Source organism: Salmo salar, chromosome ssa01 (assembly GCF_905237065.1).
Source record: "Salmo salar chromosome ssa01, Ssal_v3.1, whole genome shotgun sequence".
In the NCBI taxonomy this organism is placed as follows: Eukaryota; Metazoa; Chordata; class Actinopteri; order Salmoniformes; family Salmonidae; genus Salmo; species Salmo salar.
In genome coordinates, this window is record NC_059442.1 from 81,643,418 (window position 1) to 81,663,707 (window position 20,290).

Below are 20,290 nucleotides of genomic sequence, written 5' to 3' on the forward strand. Positions count from 1 at the left end.
CTCTCTCTCTCTCTCTTCCTTGCTCACTCTGCCCCCCGCTCTCTGTCCCCCTCTCTTCCCATAGCATTCCCTGCATGCTCCATTCCAGTGGAGATAAAGTTAGAGCCTTGGAAGCGACAACGTGTTGTAGCCGGTAGCCCCACAGTGACGCAACCCAATGATTTGATTATCTCCATGGGCGTTGGAAGGATGCTAAGCAACGTAAACACACACTATAAATACAACTACCCCCCACGACCCACCCCACCACCACTGTCCAGCCCCCTCAAACTCCCCAAACTTGATTTAGAAATACAATATGCAGAGAGCAAAGTGAAATGGCTTAGTCTTAGTTACTGATACTGATGTTTTTGTTAATAGGGAAATATACGAATAACATGTAATTTGATTGGTTGATTGATTTATTGGTTGATTGACAGATTTATTGGCACATGGATTTAACATCTTAAGTTTAGTGGCACAAATATTCCAAATATATATCAATAGATATGTCATAAATATCATGAAAATACAACTTTACCAGAGTACAATGATACATATGAAACCACAACTTGCTTTGCCACATCTATGGTCTTGTACTATACTAACAATGAAAAACTGTACATTTGGCACAAACTGTATCAAGTTAATCAATATTGTGCATAATAGGCAGTTACAAAAGTACATTGGAAGCATAAAAAAATCATGCATATCGAACTTGAGAGATACATTGACTTCATTTAGGCAATCACTTCACGCAGTAATTAAGGGTGATTTGACCCTGTAAAGTCAGCTACTGTCTACATATCTAAAACATAACATTAAGTACCTATGAAATGTTCACTTGAAACATCAATTGAGCAGCCATAGAGTCACAGATGCATCACATGACATGCATGAGTATAGTAGAATGGAGAATCATGGTCCACCGTGCAACTATCCTTTCTGCTCCGGGGTGAAATTTTCCCTTAAGTACAGATCTTCCTCTACCTCAATCCTAACCTTAACTATTAGTGAGGAAAATGCAAACATGCCTGAAGATCAGAATCTAGGGGAAAATTCACCCTACTCCATCCTTCCTCTCCAATAATTTGTTTTTTCCATATTCATGATCAGTCCTGATCTTCCCAAATGACCAGGGAGAACAAATCAGACTTTACATTTTTTTTGTAATTTAGCAGACACTCTTATCCAGAGTAATTAGGGTTGTACTTGTTTTGCTAAAGGGTACTGCAACAGATTTTTCATCTAGTCAGCTCAGGGATTCAAACCCGCAACCTTTTGTTTACTGGCTCAACACTCTTAACTGCTAGGCTACCTGCCAGTCTTTGTAGGCCACTCTAGTCCTTGCAGATATGATCTTACCTACAGTACAGATTGTCTTTCTAGGCCATTCTAGTCCTTCAGCTAAGCATCTGTTTTGGACAATGTGTGCGTCCTTCATACCCAACCACCTCTGACATCCCTCATCTCTCTCTAGTAGTCTCTGTTCATTACCTCTTAATTCAAACTTCAAATTGTTCAGACATCTATTTAACAGTCCCTACCTCCCTCAGGGCTCAGACCACACAGAGTCCATGGTTGGACATGAGGGCCGTTTGACTCTCCCTCCTCCGGTCCTTCTTCTGCCCCAGCCGGACCCTCCAACAGACAGCACTGAACCCCAGCAGAGCCAGCCCGGCCGACAGCAGAACCAGCCCCAGCACTGAGATGGTGGAGCCGTGTGAATTGAACATGTACGCCACAGCAGTTACCACAATACCGGCAATGAGGACCACCACGCCGAACGGCACTGTGCACCGGTAGCACGACATCTCTGCCCCACCTGTGGCCGCTGTCAGCTGCATCTCGTTGATTAACGGGACAGTCGTCACGACGACGCTACGGTCCTTCTTGTTGTTGGATTTCTCTGTAGGGACTTTCTCGGAGGTTGATGTTGGCATTTTCATGGCGCTTTTGGGGACTTTTGGTGAGTTTCTGCTGATGGGGTCGTCTGGCATAGAGATTCTGTTAGCTAGGAAAAGGTGGGCCATCTTAACTTTCAGTGGTCAACTTGTTGAGTCTGTCAATCAGTGTGGTGTACAGAGAGAGAAAAATACATTTTAGTTATATTGAAAACAAAGAGAAAACCCTGACTACACCTTAAGGATTAGCACAAAAATAAAGGATGTCAGCAGTTCACAATTTACTGAATTACAGTGAGGTGAGGTATGTCTCTAAATTGAAGCCTGTTCCCATTGAAATGAAAGATCTCTGTGCCAATGTCTATGCCCTGGCAGTAATATTTCCACCGGATGCATTGTAGCCAGTTGGACGTGAGGTGTCGACAGTGCACAACATAACTGTCAAATTTCCCAGAGAAAGGCAGCTAACATTACGACACCTCCGTGAAACTGGAGCCAGCCAATTTGATAAACAGTCTGCTCTAATGATGAAATAAATAATGTAGCCTAAAGCTATAAAAAAAACGCTATGATGTATCATCCCAGCTAGCACATTTAGTTCCTTGGAAGTTGTGGGAACGTATGGTTTTGGTTTCACATTGGTTGTGGGAATGAAGCCAAACGTTTCCTGACTGGTAAAACTGAACATTTCGCTTGCTCTGTGAAAATGTATTTGGAGGTTGCAAGGAGGTTCTGAGAACGTTTTACTCTGGAAGGTTCTAAGAAAGTTTTACTGGGAGGTTTTATTAATGCTCTGACAATGCAAATTATAGGTTATTTGAAGGTAATTTAATAACATTTTGAGAACATTTTCTAAATATTGTTAAAGCTTTGTATTGGTTATTATTGAAAGTTTTCTTAACACTCTAAGAACGAAATGTAAAGGTTATTTCGAGGTTTTTGAATAACTTTCTAAAAACCTTCACTGAATGTTCCAATAATACTTATTTTGGGTAAGACATTAATTTGTTTAGGCATTAAACATGTAAACAGTTTTTTTTATTCTGATACAGCATCATTGAGATTTGAACCTGTGCGCTCCTGTTCTCTATTACTGGAATTTGTCCACTGCACCACCAGGATAGAGTTAGGATGCTGTGTTTTTTTACGCATACAAAGCTGTTCATTTTAGTCTATTCAAACAGAACCCATTTCAAAGGAAACAATCACTCCATAAGATCAGGTGTGGCCAAATAGTAAGCGCAGCCAACACACCTTAACACATTTAACCAAGATAGAGGCTAGAGAGATTTTTGTTGATGCTGAGGACAGAATATATATGTTTTTAAATAACAATCTTAGAACGTTTTCTGAACATTGCTAAAGTTTTCTTGTGTTTTTTTTTAGGGAAAGTTTTCTTTATTTTCTGAGAATGGAATTTAGAGACAATTGATGTGGATGTTTTTTAACATTCCGTTATTGCAAAGAACTGGCATAAAAGAGTTTGCTGTACATTCTCAGAAAGTTCTGAAAACATTGCTTAAATATAACTTTTTTTCATTAGTCCACTGTTGATACAGTCCCAAAATGCTTTGCATGTCAGCAGTCAAGTTTATCAGATATTGGACTTTCAAGAAGCAAAGACTCATCATATGCTGCAAAACGCAATAGTTATTGTGTGGATTTAGAACGTTCCCAGAATGTAGTAAAAATATGGCATTAAATACAGTGGCTTGCAAAAGTATTCACCCCCTTGGCATTTTTCCTATTTTGTTGTCTTACAACCTGGAATTAAAATATATATATATTTGTTGTTGGTATTTTTTTTGGGGGGGGGTTGGGTTGTATCATTTGATTTACACAACATGCCTACCACTTTGAAGATGCAAAATAATTTTTATTGTGAAACAAACAAGAAATAAGACAAAAAACTGAAAACTTGAGCGTACATAACTATTCATCCCCCAAAGTCAATTCTTTGTTAGAGCCACCTTTTGCAGCAATTACAGCTGCAAGTCTCTTGGGGTATGTCTCTATAAGCTTGGTACATCTAGCCACTGGGATTTTTGCCCATTCTTCAAGGCAAAACTGCTCCAGCTCCTTCAAGTTGGATGGGTTCCACTGGTGTACAGCAATCTTTAAGTCATTCCACCGATTCTCAATTGGATTGAGATCTTGGCTTTGACTAGGCCATTCCAAGACATTTAAATGTTTCCCCTTAAACCACTCAAGTGTTGTTTTAGCAGTATGCTTAGGGTCATTGTCCTGCTGGAAGGTGAACCTCCGTCCCAGTCTCAAATCTCTGGAAGACTAAAACAGGTTTCCCTCAAGATTTTCCCTGTATTTAGCGCCATCGATCATTCCTTCAATTCTGACCAGTTTACCAGTCTCTGCTGATGAAAACCATCCCCACAGCATGATGCTGCCACCACCATGCTTCACTGTGGGGATGGCGTTCTCGGGGTGGTGAGAGGTGTTGGGTTTGCGCCAGACATAGTGTTTTCCTTGATGGCAAAAAAGCTCAATTTGTCTCATCTGACCAGAGTACCTAATTCCATATGTTTGGGGAGTCTCCCACATGCCTTTTGGCTTTTTTTCTGGCCACTCTACCGTAAAGCCCAGCTCTATGGAGTGTATGGCTTAAAGTAGTCCTATGGACAGACACTCCAATCTCCGATGTGGGGCTTTGCAGCTCCTTCAGGGTTATCTTTGGTCTCTTTGTTGCCTCTCTGATTAATGCCCTCCTTGCCTGGTCCGTAAGTTTTGGTGGGCGGCCCTCACTTGGCAGGTTTGTTGTAGTGCTATATTCTTTCCATTTTAATAGTGGATTTAATGGTGCTCCGTGGGATGTTCAAAGTTTTGGATATTTTTTATAACCCAACCCTGATCTGTACTTCTCCACAAATGTGTCTGTGACCTGTTTTTAGAGCTCCTTTGTCTTCATAGTGGTGCTTGCTTGGTGGTGCCCCTTACTTAGTGGTGTTGCAGACTCTGGGGCCTTTCAGAACAGGTGTATATATACTGAGATCATGTGACAGATCATCCACCTGTGTGCAATCTAAGTATGTGACTTCTGAAGGTAATTGGTTGCACCAGATCTTATTTAGGGCCTTCATAGCAAAGGGGGTGAATGCATGTACCACCTTTCAGTTTTTTTTTATAAAAAAAATAATAATAATAATAAATTTTGTTTTCATTTCACTTCACCAATTTGGACTATTTTGTGTATGTTCATTACATGCAATCCAAATAAAAATACATTTAAATTACAGGTTGTAATGCAACAAAATAGCAAAAACGCCAAGGGGAAAGAATACCTTTGCAAGGCACTGTAGAACTTGTTCTGTGGAAGTACTGAAATTCCCACAGAAGAACGTTGTTTCTTAAAGTTCTCTGAACAATTTGAGAATGGGACTTTAAGGCCAGGCACATGGGTGGGCAACTCCAGTCCTCGAGGGCCTGATTGGTGGCACACTTTTTCTCCATCTCTAACAAACACAGCTGATTAATCAAATTGCATTCTAAACTGAAGATCATGATTAGGTGATTATTGGAGTCAGGTGTATTAGCTGGGGCTGGGGCAAAACTGTGACACCAATCAGGCCCTGGAGGACTGGAATTGCCCACTCCTACGGCCGGACAACACCCTAAAATAAATGTAAAAATCTGAATCATATCACAATCAACTTTTACAAGTTGAATGTAGACATCAATAAAATACTTTTTTGTATTACAATTTTTCTGAAATATTTAATTAAAACATGAAAATTAGGCGATATCGAATTATATATGCACATATTTACATACCACACAAATATATACTTCTGGATACTAGATGAAGTCAGCATAAATATGTTGGTTTAATGTTGTTAAGACACTCCAGGATCAGACTTTTCCAGAGCAGATTGTGGGTAAATACTTTGTTTATCTTTATATTTGTAAAATACTAAAGACATGTACAGTACTAGTCAAAAGTTTGGACACACCTACTCATTCAAGGATTTTCTTATTTGTACTATTTTCTGCATTGTAGAATAATAGTGAAGACATCAAAACTATGAAATAACACATATGGAATCATGTTGTAACCATTTTTTTTAAACAAATCAAAATATATTTTATATTTGAGATTCTTCAAACTAGCTACCCTTTGTCGAGGGCTCCCGAGTGACGCAGCGGTCTAAGACACTGCATCTCAGTACTAGAGGCGTCACTACAGACCCTCGTTCGATTCCAGGCTGTATCACACCCGTGATTGGGAGTCCCAAAGAGCGGGGCACAATTGGCCCTGCATTGTTATGGTTTGGCCAGGGTAGGCTGTCATTGTAAATAAGACTTTGTTCTTAACTGAATTGCCTAGTTAAATAAAGGTTAAACAAATAAAATAAATTGCCTTGATGACAGCTTTGCACACTCTTGGCATTCACTCTTGGCATTCTCTCAACCAGCTTCACCTGGAATGCTTTTCCAACAGTCTTGAAGGAGTTCCCACATATGCTGAGCACTTGTTGGCTGCTTTTCCTTCACTCTGTGGTCCAACTCATCCCAAACCATCTCAATTGGGTTGAGGTCGGTGATTGTGTAGGCCAGGTCATCTGCTGCAGCACTCCATCACTCTCCTTCTTGGTCAAATAGCCATTACACAGCCTGGAGGTGTGTTGGGTCATTGTCCTGTTGAAAAACAAATGATAGTCCCACTAAGCGCAAACCAGATTGGATGGCGTATTGCTGCAGAATGCTGTGGTAGCCATGCTGGTTAAGTGTGCCTTGAATTCTAAATACATCACCATCAGTGTCATGAGCAAAGTGCCCCCACACCATCACACCTCCTCCTCCATGCTTCACGGTGGGAACAACACATGCAGAGATCATCCGTTCACCTACTCTGGGTCTCACAAAGACACAGCGGTTGAAACCAAAAATCTCAAATTTGGGCTCATCAGACGAAAGGACAGATTTCCACCGGTCTAATGTCTGTTGCTCGTGTTTCTTGGCCCAAGCAAGTCTCTTCTTCTTATTGGTGTACTTTAGTAGTGGTTTCCTTGCAGAAATTTGACCACGAAGGCCGGATTCACGCAGTCTCCTCTGAACAGTTGATGTTGAGATGTGTTTATTTGGGCTGCAATTTCTGAGGCTGATAACTCTCATGAACTTATTCTCTGCAGCAGAGTTAACTCTGGGTTTTCCTTTCCTGTGGTGGTCCTCATGAGAGCCAGTTTCATCATAGCGTTTGATGGGTTTTGCGACTGCACTTGAAGAAACCTTAAAAGTTCTTGAAATTTTCCACATTGACTGACCTTCCTGCCTTAAAGTAATGATTGACTGTCATTTCTCTTTGCTTATTTGAGCTGTTCTTACCATAATATGTGATTGACCGGCTCAAATCGGTCTCATGTAGTAAAATTTGAAATTGTGTTTTTTACATTGGATAAAAGTAGAGACTCAGAGCTACAAAATTGTATATCATACACTCCAGTTGAGGAACAATGCAAAAGTAATTTTGCTTTGAAAGTTGATGGTCTTTGAATGTTTTGGTACTACTACTGGAGAGCCCTTCTTTGTCTATACCCATTCAGCATCGTTCACACCCTCTTAAGCTTTAGCCCCACCCATCTCTCTAAGGGTTGATCCTAGCATTCTGTACTAACAACAGCAGTCAAGCACCCAAGCTAACTTGCTAGCTACTTCCAGACACAAATGAGAGAACAGCTCACTGAACATTATTCGCCCTAGCAGAGCTGGTTAGGCTGTTGTTAGGCTGTTGGTGACTGCAACTGTGCTGTCAGATGGTCCATTCGTAAATTCAGAGCGTTTTGTTCTCGGAGCGTTCAGAGCGCACACTGGATGCTCTGACCAATGAGTAGGGTTGATCCTAATGTTCTGTCCTCACAAAGGCAGTCAAGCACCCAAGCTAACTGGCTAACATTGGCTAGTTTGCTAGTTACTTCCAGACACGTAATGAGAGAACACCCCACTCTGACCATTTTTCTCACCTTAGCAGAGCTGGTTATGCTGTTTTCATGTTATCCAGAGCGTTGGTGACTATAACAGTGCTGCTGGCAACAATTTAATTACGCTTTTTTTGCCGACGTTTACTGACACGGCCATATTCAAGTATTGAGCGTTCGTAAATTCATCAGTTATTCTGCACTCTGGCACACTCAGACGAGAGTATTTTGAGAAGACATGTAGCTAGCTAGCTAGCTAAACAATGGGCCTTAATCACAACTCATGACGTTACTACCCTGCATTAATCTGCAGGTAGCTAACCAACCAGGTTCAATGTTAGCTAGTTAACCTCTATGGGCAAGGCGGGACGAATTCGTCCCACCTACGTAACAGCCACCTGAATTCAGTGGCGCGATTTTTGAATCGTTTCAAATACTATTACTTCAATTTCTCAAACATATGACTATTTTACAGCTATTTAAAGACAAGACTCTCCTTAATCTAACCACACTGTCCGATTTCAAAAAGGCTTTACAACGAAAGCAAAACATTAGATTATGTCAGGAGAGTGCCCAGCCAGAAATAATCAGACACCCATTTTTCAAGCTAGCATATAATGTCACAAAAACCCAAACCACAGCAAAATGCAGCACTAACCTTTTATGATCTTCATCAGATGACACACCTAGGACATTATGTTATACAATACATGCATGTCTGTTCAATCAAGTTCATATTTATATCAAAAAACAGCTTTTTACATTAGCATGTGACGTTCAGAAAAAGCATACCCCCGCAAACTTCCGGGGAATTTACTAACAGTTTGCTAAATTACTCACGATAAACGTTCACAAAAAGCATAACAATTATTTTAAGAATTATAGATACATTACTCCTCTATGCACTCGATATGTCCGATTTTAAAATAGCTTTTCGGATGAAGCACATTTTGCAATATTCTAAGTACATAGCCCAGCCATCACGGCTAGCTATTTAGACACCCGGCAAGATTAGCCTTCACCAAAATCCTATTTCCTATAAGAAAAATGTTCTTACCTTTCCTGTTCTTCGTCAGAATGCACTCCCAGGACTTCTACTTCAATAACAAATGTAGGTTTGGTCCCAAATAATCCATCGTTATATCCAAATATCCTCTGTTTTGTTCGTGCGTTCTAGACACTATACGAATGGTAAATAACGGTCGTGCGCATGGCGCATGGCGTGACAAAAAATGTCTAAATATTCCATTACCGTACTTCGAAGCATGTCAACCGCTGTTTAAAACCAATTTTTATGCCATTTATCTCATAGAAAAGCGATAATATTCCGACCGGGAATCTGCAATAAGCTAAACAGCCGAATGAAATTTCTCCACGGGGGCGAATCGTGCACGCGCCTCATTCAATGGTCCTCTGATCGGCCACTTGGATAAGGCGATAATCTGTTTCAGCCAGAGGCTGCCTCGTCATCGTTCAGGTTTTTCCCGGGTTCTGAGAGCCTATTGGAGCCCTGGGAATTGTCACGTTACAGCTAAGATCCTTACTCTTCAATAAACAGATGCAAGACGCACGACTCCTTGTCAGACAGGCCACTTCCTGCATCAAACCTTGTCAGGTTTTTGCCTGCCATAGGAGTTCTGTTATACTCACAGACACCATTCAAACAGTTTTAGAAACTTTAGGGTGTTTTCTATCCAAACCTGAACAATAATATGCATATTCTAGCTTCTGAGTTGGTGTAGGAGGCAGTTAAAAATGGGCACATATTTTTTCCAAAATTCTCAATACTGCCCCCTAGCCCAAACAGGTTAACATTAGGCTATAACTCGTGTCTCTGAGATACGAATAATACGATGATACACGTAACGTTAGCTAGCGAGCCAGCCAGCTAATGTTAGCTAGCTAGCTAACAGTACACTTTAACTTGAAATGAAAATACTTTGTCAAAATCAGAAATGTGTAATATCTGAAAATGTAGCAAGCTAGACTATCTTACCCGTATACATCATGGATGGACACGTCTACTGTCGGATGCCATGGTTGCCCTTAGTTTGAAGATGTAATCCGGAGACAGGTGTTTTCTCCATCTCCTTAGCTATTATACTTGAATTCCACTGATTTCAAAACTCGGTCCTCCAGAAAGTGGAGAGCATACATGTAACGTTAGCTAGCGAGCCAGCCAGCTAACGTTAGCTAGCTAACAGTACACTTTAACTTGACATTCGGCTACTATGCAATACATTTAAGATGGCGCCGGAGAAGGCAGACTTTTTACGTGCCCCCAGCTGACTGTGTTTTTTGTTTGTTTATTTGCGTTGTTTGTAACTTATTTTTTAAACTTATTTTGTACATAATGTTGCTACTATCGTCTCTTATGACCGAAAATAACTTCTAGACATCAGGACTGCGATTACTCACCACAGACTAGCAGAATCCTTTTTTTCCTTTCACGACTCTGATGAGCCAGACGCGAAGGATATACTGCTTCCTTGGGAACAGGCCCCGATCCCTGTGATCTGCGTGAAGAGGAGGCGGTGAAAGAGGGGCCGAAGGGCGGGCTGCCTTCTGAGAATTTGTAGGGGATCGAATAAACCCCCACTTCTCTGCATTCTGCTAGCAAACGTGCAATCCTTGGAGAATAAAATCGACGAGTTACACGGAAGATTAAACTACCAGCAAGACATTAAAAACTGTAACATTTTATGTTTCACGGAGTCGCGGCTGAACAACGAAAATATCAACATACAGCTGGCTGGTTATACGATGTACCGGCAGCATAGAACAGCGGCGGTAAGACAAGGGGCGGAGGACTATGTATTTTTGTACATAACAGCTGGTGCACAATATCTAAGGAAGTCTAGCCTAAGGTAGAGTATCTCATGATAAGCTGTAGACCACACTATCTACCGAGGGAGTTTTCATCTGTATTCTTTGTAGCTGTTTACATACCCCCGCAGTCAGAGGCTGGCATTAAGACAGCATTGAATGAGCTGTATTCTGCCATAAGCAAACAAGAAAACGCTCACCCAGAGGCGGCTCTCCTAGTAGCCGGGAACTTTATTGCAGGGAAACTTAAATCCATTTGACCAAATTTCTATCATCATGTTAAATGTGCAACCAGAGGAAAAATAACTCTGGACCACCTATACTCCACACAGAGACGCATACAAAGCTCTCCCTCGCCCTCCATTTGGCAAATCTGACCATAATTCTATCCTCCTGAATACTGCTTACAAGCAAAAAATTGAAGCAGCAAGCACCAGTGACTAGATCAATAAAAAAGTGGTCAGATGAAGCAGATGCTAAGCTACAGGATTGTTTTTCTAGCATAGACTGGAATATGTTCCGGGATTCCTCTGATGTCATTGAGGAGTACACCACCTCAGTCATTGTCTTCATCAATAAGTGCATCAATGACGTCGTCCCCACAGTGACCGTACGTACATACCCCAACCAGAAGCCATGGATTACAGGCAACATCCGCCACTAAGCTAAAGGCTAGAGCTGCCGCTTTCAAGGAGTGGGACTATAACCCGGAAGCTTCTAAGAAATTCCGCTATGCCCTCCGATGAACTATCAAACAGGAAAAGCGTCAATACAGGACTAAGCTTGAATCGTACTACATTGGCTCTGACGCTCGTCGGATGTGGCAGGGCTTGCAAACCATTACAGACAACAAAGGGAAGCACAGCCGAGAGCTGCCCAGTGACACGAGCCTACCAGACGAGCTAAACTACTTCTATGCTCGCTTCGAGGCATATAACATTAAAACATGCATGAGAGCACCAGCTGTTCCGGAAGACTGTGTGATCACACTCTCCGCAGCCGATGTGAGTAAGACCTTTAAACAGGTCAACATTCACAAGGCCGCGGAGCCAGACGGATTACTAGGACGTGTACTGCGAGCATGCGCTGACCAGCTGGCAAGTGTCTTCACTGACATTTTCAACCTCTCCCTGTCCGAGTCTGTAATACCAACATGCTTTAAGCAGACCACCATAGTGCCCGTGCCTAAGAACACTAAGGTAATCTGCCTAAATGACTACCGACCCATAGCACTCACGTCTGTAGCCATGAATTGCTTTGAAAGACTGGTCATGGCTCACATCAACACCATCATCCCAGAAACCCTAGACCCACTCTAATTTGCATACCGCCCAAACAGATCCACAGATGATGCAATCTCTATTGCACTCCCCACTGCCCTTTCCCACCTGGACAAAAGGAACACCTATGTGATAATGCTATACATTGACTACAGCTCAGCATTCAACACCATAGTGCCCTCAAAGCTCATCAATAAGCTAAGGACCCTGGGACTAAACACCTCCCTCTGCAACTGGATCCTGGACTTCCTGACGGGCCGCAAACAGGTGGTAAGGGTAGGTAACAACACATCCGCCACGCTGATCCTCAACACAGGGGCCCCTCCTGTACTCCCTGTTCACTCATGACTGCATGGCCAGGCACAACTCCAACACCATCACTAAATTTGCAGATGACACAACAGTGGTAGGCCTGATAACCGACAACCACGAGACAGCCTATAGGGAGGAGGTCTGAGACCTGGCCGTGTGGTGCCAGGACAACAACCTCTCCCTCTACGTGATCAAGACAAAGGAGATGATTGTGGACTACAGGAAAAAGAGGATCGAGCACGCCCCCATTTTCATCAACGGGGCTGCAGGTTGAGAGCTTTAAGTTCCTTGGTGTCCACATCACCAACAAACTAACATGGTCCAAGCACACCAAGACAGTCGTGAAGAGGGCATGACAAAACCTATTCCCCCTTCAGGAGACTGAAAAGAGCATCCTGACAGGTTGCATCACTGCCTGGTATGCCAACTGCTCGGCCTCCGACCACAAGGCACTACAGGTTCCTGCAATCCAGGACCTCTATACCATGCGATGTCAGAGGAAGGCCCTAAAAATTGTCAAAGACTCCAGCCACCCTAGTCATAGACGGTTCTCTCTGCTACCGCACGGAAAGCGGTACCGGAGCGCCAAGTTTTGGTCCAAGAGGCTTCTAAATAGCTTCTACCCCCAAGCCATAAGACTCCTGAACATCTAGTCATATGGCTACCCAGACTATTTGCATTGCCCCCCCCTCCCCCCTTTACACCACTGCTACTCTCTGTTGTCCTTTATGCATAGTCACTTTAATAACTCTACCTACATGTACAGTACATACTACCTCAACTGTGCCCCCGCACATTGACTCTGTATCGGTACCCCATGTATATAGTCTCGCTATTGTTATTTTACTGCTGCTCTTTAATTTCTTGTTACTTTCATCTGTTATTCTTATCCATATATATTTTTTTTAAACTGCATTGTTGGTTAGGGGCTCGTAAGTAAACATTTCACTGTTGTATTCGGCCCATGTGACTAATACAATTTGATTTGATTCGATTTTTTAAAAAGCCACGTCAGACAGGATTACCTAGACATACTGACCAGTTCAAATAGACAGAAGCGTGCTATATGGTAGACCAATCCAAACTCATCTTTCGTCCTCCTAACGTAGTCCTCCTAACGTAGTCAACACTGCTAGCTGCTAGCTAGCTAGCTAGTCATCACTGCTAGCTAGCCAACTTCTACCGACTAGCAGCACTGTAGAAACGATTACATTACAACGTAACGACTTGATTAGTGTGGTGTTAGTGTTAGTTAGCCAGCTACATAGTTGTCTTTGCTGTCTCTGTATCTAAGATAATTGTGTAGTTTGAGTAATTATCGAGGTGAGCTAGCCAGGCGCGACGCGGCGCCAGACTTAGTCAACACACCTAGTCATCATTAACCCACTGCTAGCTAGCCAACCGTTACCGACTAGCAGCGCTGTAGATACTAATACTTTACAACGGAACGATTTGACTAGTGCAGTGTTAGCTAGCTAGCTACTTAGTTGTCTTTGTCATAGCTTGATAATTGTGTAGTTTAGTAATTACCGAGGTCAGCTAGCCAGCCATCGAGGTTAGCTAGCCAGCTATTTCCGTCCCCCGCGACACCATTTTTCCTAACCCAGCCAACTATTACCGACGAGCAGCATTGTAGAAACTAAATACATTACAAGGAACGTCTTGATTAGTGTTATGTTAGCTAGCTAGCTACAAAGTTGCTTTGTTTCATGACAAGGTGTAGTACTGAAACTATCGAGGTTACCTTGCCAGCTACACATTCAAAGTCAACAACGCAGCCACTGCTAGCTAGCCTACTCCACCAGCCAGCAGTACTGTATCATTTTTCGTCATTTTAGTCAATAAGATTTTTGCAACGTAAGCTTAACTTTCTGAACATTCGAGACGTGTAGTCCACTTGTCATTCCAATCTCCTTTGCATTAGCGTAGCCTCTTCTGTAGCTTGTCTACTATGTGTCTGTCTATCCCTGTTCTCTCCCCTCTGCACAGGCCATACAAACGCTCCACACCGCGTGGCCGCTGCCACTCTAACCTGGTGGTCCCAGCGTGCACGACCCACGTGGAGTTCCAGGTCTCCGGCAGCCTATGGAACTGCCGGTCTGCGGCCAACAAGGCTGAGTTCATCTCAGCCTATGCTACCCTCCAGTCCCTAGACTTCCTGGCGCTGACGGAAACATGGATTACCACAGATAACACTGCTACTCCTACTGCTCTCTCCTCGTCTGCATACGTGTTCTCGCATACCCCTAGAGCATCGAGCCAGCGGGGTGGTGGCACTGGAATCCTCATCTCTCCCAAGTGGACATTCTCTCTTTCTCCCCTGACCCATCTGTCTATCTCCTCATTTGAATTCCATGCTGTCACAGTTACCAGCCCTTTCAAGCTTAACATCCTTATCAGTTATCGCCCTCCAGGTTCGCTTGGAAAGTTCATCAATGAGCTTGACGCCTTGATAAGTTCCTTTCCTGAGGATGGCTCACCTCTCACAGTTCTGGGTGACTTTAACCTCCCCACGTCTACCTTTGACTCATTCCTCTCTGCCTCCTTTCCACTCCTCTCCTCTTTTGACCTCACGCTCTCACCTTCCCCCCCTACTCACAAGGCAGGCAATACGCTTGACCTCATCTTTACTAGATGCTGTTCTTCCACTAATCTCATTGCAACTCCCCTCCAAGTCTCCGACCACTACCTTGTATCCTTTTCCCTCTCGCTCTCATCCAACACTTCTCACTCTGCCCCTACTCGGATGGTATTGCGCCGTCCCAACCTTCGCTCTCTCTCTCCCGCTACTCTCTCCTCTTCCATCCTATCATCTCTTCCCTCTGCTCAAACCTTCTCCAACCTATCTCCTGATTCTGCCTCCTCAACCCTCCTCTCCTCCCTCTCTGCATCCTTTGATTTCCTCTGTCCCCTATCCTCCAGGCCGGCTCGGTCCTCCCCTCCTGCTCCGTGGCTCGACGACTCACTGCGAGCTCACAGAACAGGGCTCCGGGCAGCCGAGCGGAAATGGAGGAAAACTCGCCTCCCCTGCGGACCTGGCATCCTTTCACTCCCTCCTCTCTACATTTTCCTCTTCTGTCTCTGCTGCTAAAGCCACTTTCTACCACTCTAAACTCCAAGCATCTGCCTCTAACCCTAGGGAAGCTCTTTGCTACCTTCTCCTCCCTCCTGAATCCTCCTCCCCCTCCCCCCCTCCTTCCTCTCTGCGGAAGACTTCGTCAACCATTTTGAAAAGAAGGTTGACGACATCCGATCCTCGTTTGCTAAGTGAAACGACACCGCTGGTCCTGCTCACACTGCCCTACCCTGTGCTTTGACCTCTTTCTCCCCTCTCTCTCCAGATGAAATCTCGCGTCTTGTGACGGCCGGCCGCCCAACAACCTGCCCACTTGACCCTATCCCCTCCTCTCTTCTCCAGACCATTTCCGGAGACCTTCTCCCCTACCTCACCTCGCTCATCAACTCATCCTTGACCGCTGGCTACGTCCCTTCCGTCTTCAAGAGAGCGAGAGTTGCACCCCTTCTGAAAAAACCTACACTCGATCCCTCCGATGTCAACAACTACAGACCAGTATCCCTTCTTTCCTTTCTCTCCAAAACTCTTGAACGTGCCGTCCTTGGCCAGCTCTCTTGCTATCTCTCTCAGAATGACCTTCTTGATCCCTAATCAGTCAGGTTTCAAGACTGGGCATTCAACTGAGACTGCTCTTCTCTGTGTCACGGAGGCTCTCCGCACTGCTAAAGCTAACTCGCTCTCCTCTGCTCTCATCCTTCTAGACCTATCTGCTGCCTTTGATACTGTGAACCATCAGATCCTCCTCTCCACCCTCTCCGAGCTGGGCATCTCCGGCGCGGCCCACGCTTGGATTGCGTCCTACCTGACAGGTCGCTCCTACCAGGTGGCGTGGCGAGAATCTGTCTCTGCACCACGTGCTCTCACCACTGGTGTCCCCCAGGGCTCTGTTCTAGGCCCTCTCCTATTCTCGCTATACACCAAGTCACTTGGCTCTGTCATATCCTCACATGGTCTCTCATATCATTGCTATGCAGATGACACACAATTAATCTTCTCCTTTCCCCCTTCTGACAACCAGGTGGCGAATCACATCTCTGCATGTCTGGCAGACATATCAGTGTGGATGACGGATCACCACCTCAAGCTGAACCTCGGCAAGACGGAGCTGCTCTTCCTCCCGGGGAAGGACTGCCCGTTCCATGATCTCGCCATCACGGTTGACAACTCCCTTGTGTCCTCCTCCCAGAGTGTTAAGAGCCTCGGCGTGACCCTGGACAACACCCTGTCGTTCTCCACTAACATCAAGGCGGTGACCCGATCCTGTAGGTTCATGCTCTACAACATTCGCAGAGTACGACCCTGCCTCACACAGGAGGCGGCGCAGGTCCTAATCCAGGCACTTGTCATCTCCCGTCTGGATTACTGCAACTCGTTGTTGGCTGGGCTCCCTGCCTGTGCCATTAAACCCCTACAACTCATCCAGAACGCCGCAGCCCGTCTGGTGTTCAACCTTCCCAAGTTCTCTCACGTCACCCCGCTCCTCCGCTCTCTCCACTAGCTTCCAGTCGAAGCTCGCATCCGCTACAAGACCATGGTGCTTGCCTATGGAGCTGTGAGGGGAACGGCACCTCCGTACCTTCAGGCTCTGATCAGGCCCTACACCCAAACAAGGGCACTGCGTTCATCCACCTCTGGCCTGCTCGCCTCCCTACCTCTGAGGAAGCACAGTTCCCGCTCAGCCCAGTCAAAACTGTTCGCTGCTCTGGCACCCCAATGGTGGAACAAGCTCCCTCACGACGCCAGGACAGCGGAGTCAATCACCACCTTCCGGAGTCACCTGAAACCCCACCTCTTTAAGGAATACCTGGGATAGGATAAAGTAATCCTTCTAACCCCCCCTTAAAGATTTTGATGCACTATTGTAAAGTGGTTGTTCCACTGGATATTATAAGGTGAATGCACCAATTTGTAAGTCGCTCTGGATAAGAGCGTCTGCTAAATGACTTAAATGTAAATGTCCAGCCCACTCATTATCTCTGCCAATCATGACTAGTAGGAAAGTTGCTGGCTTTTTCTGTGGCTAAACCAACTATGGTCGTAATTTAACAATTTTATTTTCTTGGCACCACTCACCTAGGGCCCTCACGTCTTGTCATTGTTGATAATCAGGCTTAGTCCTGTTGTGTCGCCTGTAAACTTGATGATTGAGTTGGAGGCGTTGGAGGCATGCAAAAATGTCAAAAGATTTTACAGAGTTACATTTCATATGAGGAAATCAGTCAATTGAAATACATTCATTAGGCTCTAATCTATAGATTGCACATGACTAGTAATACAGATATGCATCTGCCTCACAATGGGCCTCGGGGTCTCGTTGTGGTATTTTTGTGCATTCAAATTGTCAATCAATAAAATGCAATTGTCTTCTTTGTATGTAACTTATGCTTGCCCATACCATAACCCCACTGCCTCCATGGGGCACTCTGTTAACAATGTTGACATCAGCAAACCGCTCGCCCACACAATGCCGTACACATGGTCTGCGGTTGTGAGGCCGGTTGGACGTAGTGCCAAATTCTGTAAAACAACATTGGAGGCAGCTTATGCTAGAGAAATTAACATTAAATTCTCTGCCAACAGCTCTGGTGGACATTCCTGCAATCAGCATGCCGATTGCATGCTCCCTCAAAACTTGAGACATCTGTGGTATTGTATTGTGTGTCAAAATTGCATTATTTAGAGTGGCCTTTTATTGTCCCCAGCACAAGTTGCACCTGTGTAATGATCACACTGTTTAATCAGTTTCTTGATATGCCACACCTGTCAGGTGGATGGATTACCTTTGCAAACTATAAATGCTCACTAACAGCGATGTAAACAAATGTATGCACGAAATTTGACAGGAATAAGCTTTTTGTGCATATGGAATATTTCTGGGATCTTTTATTTCAGCTCATGAAACACAATATTTTACATGTTGCGTTTATAATTTTGATCAGTGTAAAATAAAATGTTTACAGCATATCAACAATTCCCTCTGGCCACGTCTGGAGAATATATCTAAGGTTAACCACACAAAATGTGGTAAATGCAGATGCTTCTGAAGCTGAGAATAATGAGTTGGGAAGAGTCTGACTTTTGGGAAATGGCAGTTAAAGACAAGTACACTGAATGAAGAGTACCAAATGACAAAAGCCTATTTAAACACAATAACCATGTCTTCAAAGTAAGTTACTAAATGTAGTACAGTTTGTAACATAGTCCTCTTTTTCTTTTGCTGTGATGGGTCAGTTTTATGCAATAATATTGCGATTATTTGACTGTTTTATGTGGAAATAGTGTGGTGATTGGTCAAATTTGCACACCCTCGCATAATATGCAGGGCATTGCTGATTTTGCTAAACATTTTGTAATTGCAGAATCTCAGAATCCTGGAGGAACTGAACTATAAAGAAATTAAATACCAAGAAAAATGTTTTTTTTGTGCTGAGAATGTTCCAAAGCCAAGCAACTATCCTGCACCATTCCCAGAAAGGTTGTATGTAATATAACCATAGGACAACCACGCTCTCACCAATCTCTAAGAAACCTATGGTTCTCAGAACGTTATGTGCTAGCTGGGATCTGTCATCAACCCTTCTCTGTCGATGTCAACTGGTATGCGATGCGATATTCGTTGGCCTAGGCGCGCGTGATGGAGATTATTTTGAATGAAAAAAACTATCTAATTACTCACCTTAAAATGCTGACTGATTCCATATTTTACACCGAACCGCTGAATATATTGTAGTTTCAGGAATATAGTATTCAGTGCAAATAATAACTGTGAATTTCACAATTAAGGTAAAATACATCAGTTGAATTTACTGTATTCTGGAGCTCTTCTCAGTCTTCTGAAACAGTGCGTCTTTGTGGTAAGGGAATGCAACCGTCAGCCTGTTCAATCTCAAGCTTGAAGTTGTATGTCATCCATTCGTTTTTTTGTCCATTATCAGTTCGTGTTTTTTGTCCAAATACAGATTGAATATACGACTATCCTGTTTAACTTTAGCACCAACATATGAAAATGTATTATATGCGCAGAGGTTTCCCCAGAATGAGATATATAGCCTACCACCGTTCATTCCACTCACTTCTATCGTCTCTATACACTGTCCATGTATCGTGCAGGCATGTCTAGAAAGCTGTGGCTCTTTGCAATGATCTGGTCTACATCGTCTTGGAGAATCACGCAGGGGAAATCAATAGCTAAAGAGGGGAGTGTCTGTGAGACACGACTTTCCTCTCCCCCTCACCTATTGAGCAAGGAAACTTTTAACCCTTTCCACCCTTAACCCTTATTTTAAAGTATACAGCAAACACAATTGCATTGTCTTTATGACCATAGCGTCACATCTGATTCTGTATTCAAACAAAAATTAAATTCGTTGTTTATTATTTTACCGGTAGTGTATATAATAACATAATTGCAAAATTCACTTGTCTACTGTTATGACATAATACTTTGTCTTATCCATGTTGTTCAGTTCTACTAGTGTTTAAAGGTGCCAACGAGTACCTATGTCACTGATGAGGAATGGCCTTTAGAGTAACTAACTGTCCAGTGTTTCCAGATGTCTATTAAATATGAATGACCTATAATTAAAGGGATACTTCGGGATTTTGGAAATGAGGCCCTTTATCTACCTCCTCAGTCAGATGTCTCTTTCTCTAGTATGAAATAAGTTAGAGGTAGTTTTGCGAGCCAATGCTAACTAGCATTAGCACAATGACTGGAAGTCTATGGTATCTACTAGCAGTTTTCCTTCCAAGAAATTGTAATTAAGCATGTTAGAAAGCAGCTTTTCTGTGTTGGAATGGTTAGGGCATACCCCAACAACAGAATGGCTTATACAGGTCATAAAAAATATTCATACAGTAGACGCTGATTGGCCAGCTCATCCTCAGGAGGATTACATCATCCTTTATGAGGAAAAAGCAAGCATTTTTTAATTGGTCTGTTAGAGATACAAGTTTGAGGTCAAATCAAATGTTAATTGTCACATG

At 43.5% G+C, this 20,290-nt stretch overlaps 1 protein-coding gene across 1 annotated transcript; it reads right to left on the minus strand.

Moving 5' to 3' along the window:
• Window positions 1-383: 383 nt before the first annotated feature.
• LOC106612121 (transmembrane protein 100) lies at window positions 384-19,521 on the minus strand. Its single transcript, XM_014213013.2, has 2 exons — window positions 18,981-19,521; window positions 384-2,041 (listed from the first exon to the last, which is right to left on the minus strand). Exon 2 carries the CDS (start codon window positions 2,010-2,012, stop codon window positions 1,539-1,541), a length of 474 nt encoding a protein of 157 aa, XP_014068488.1. The 5' UTR covers window positions 2,013-2,041; window positions 18,981-19,521; the 3' UTR covers window positions 384-1,538.
• Window positions 19,522-20,290: the final 769 nt, after the last annotated feature.

Coding starts and splice junctions, on each gene's coding strand:
- LOC106612121 (XM_014213013.2), bottom strand. CDS start 2,012: ATGGCCCACCTTTTCCTAGCTAACAGAATCTCTATGCCAGACGACCCC.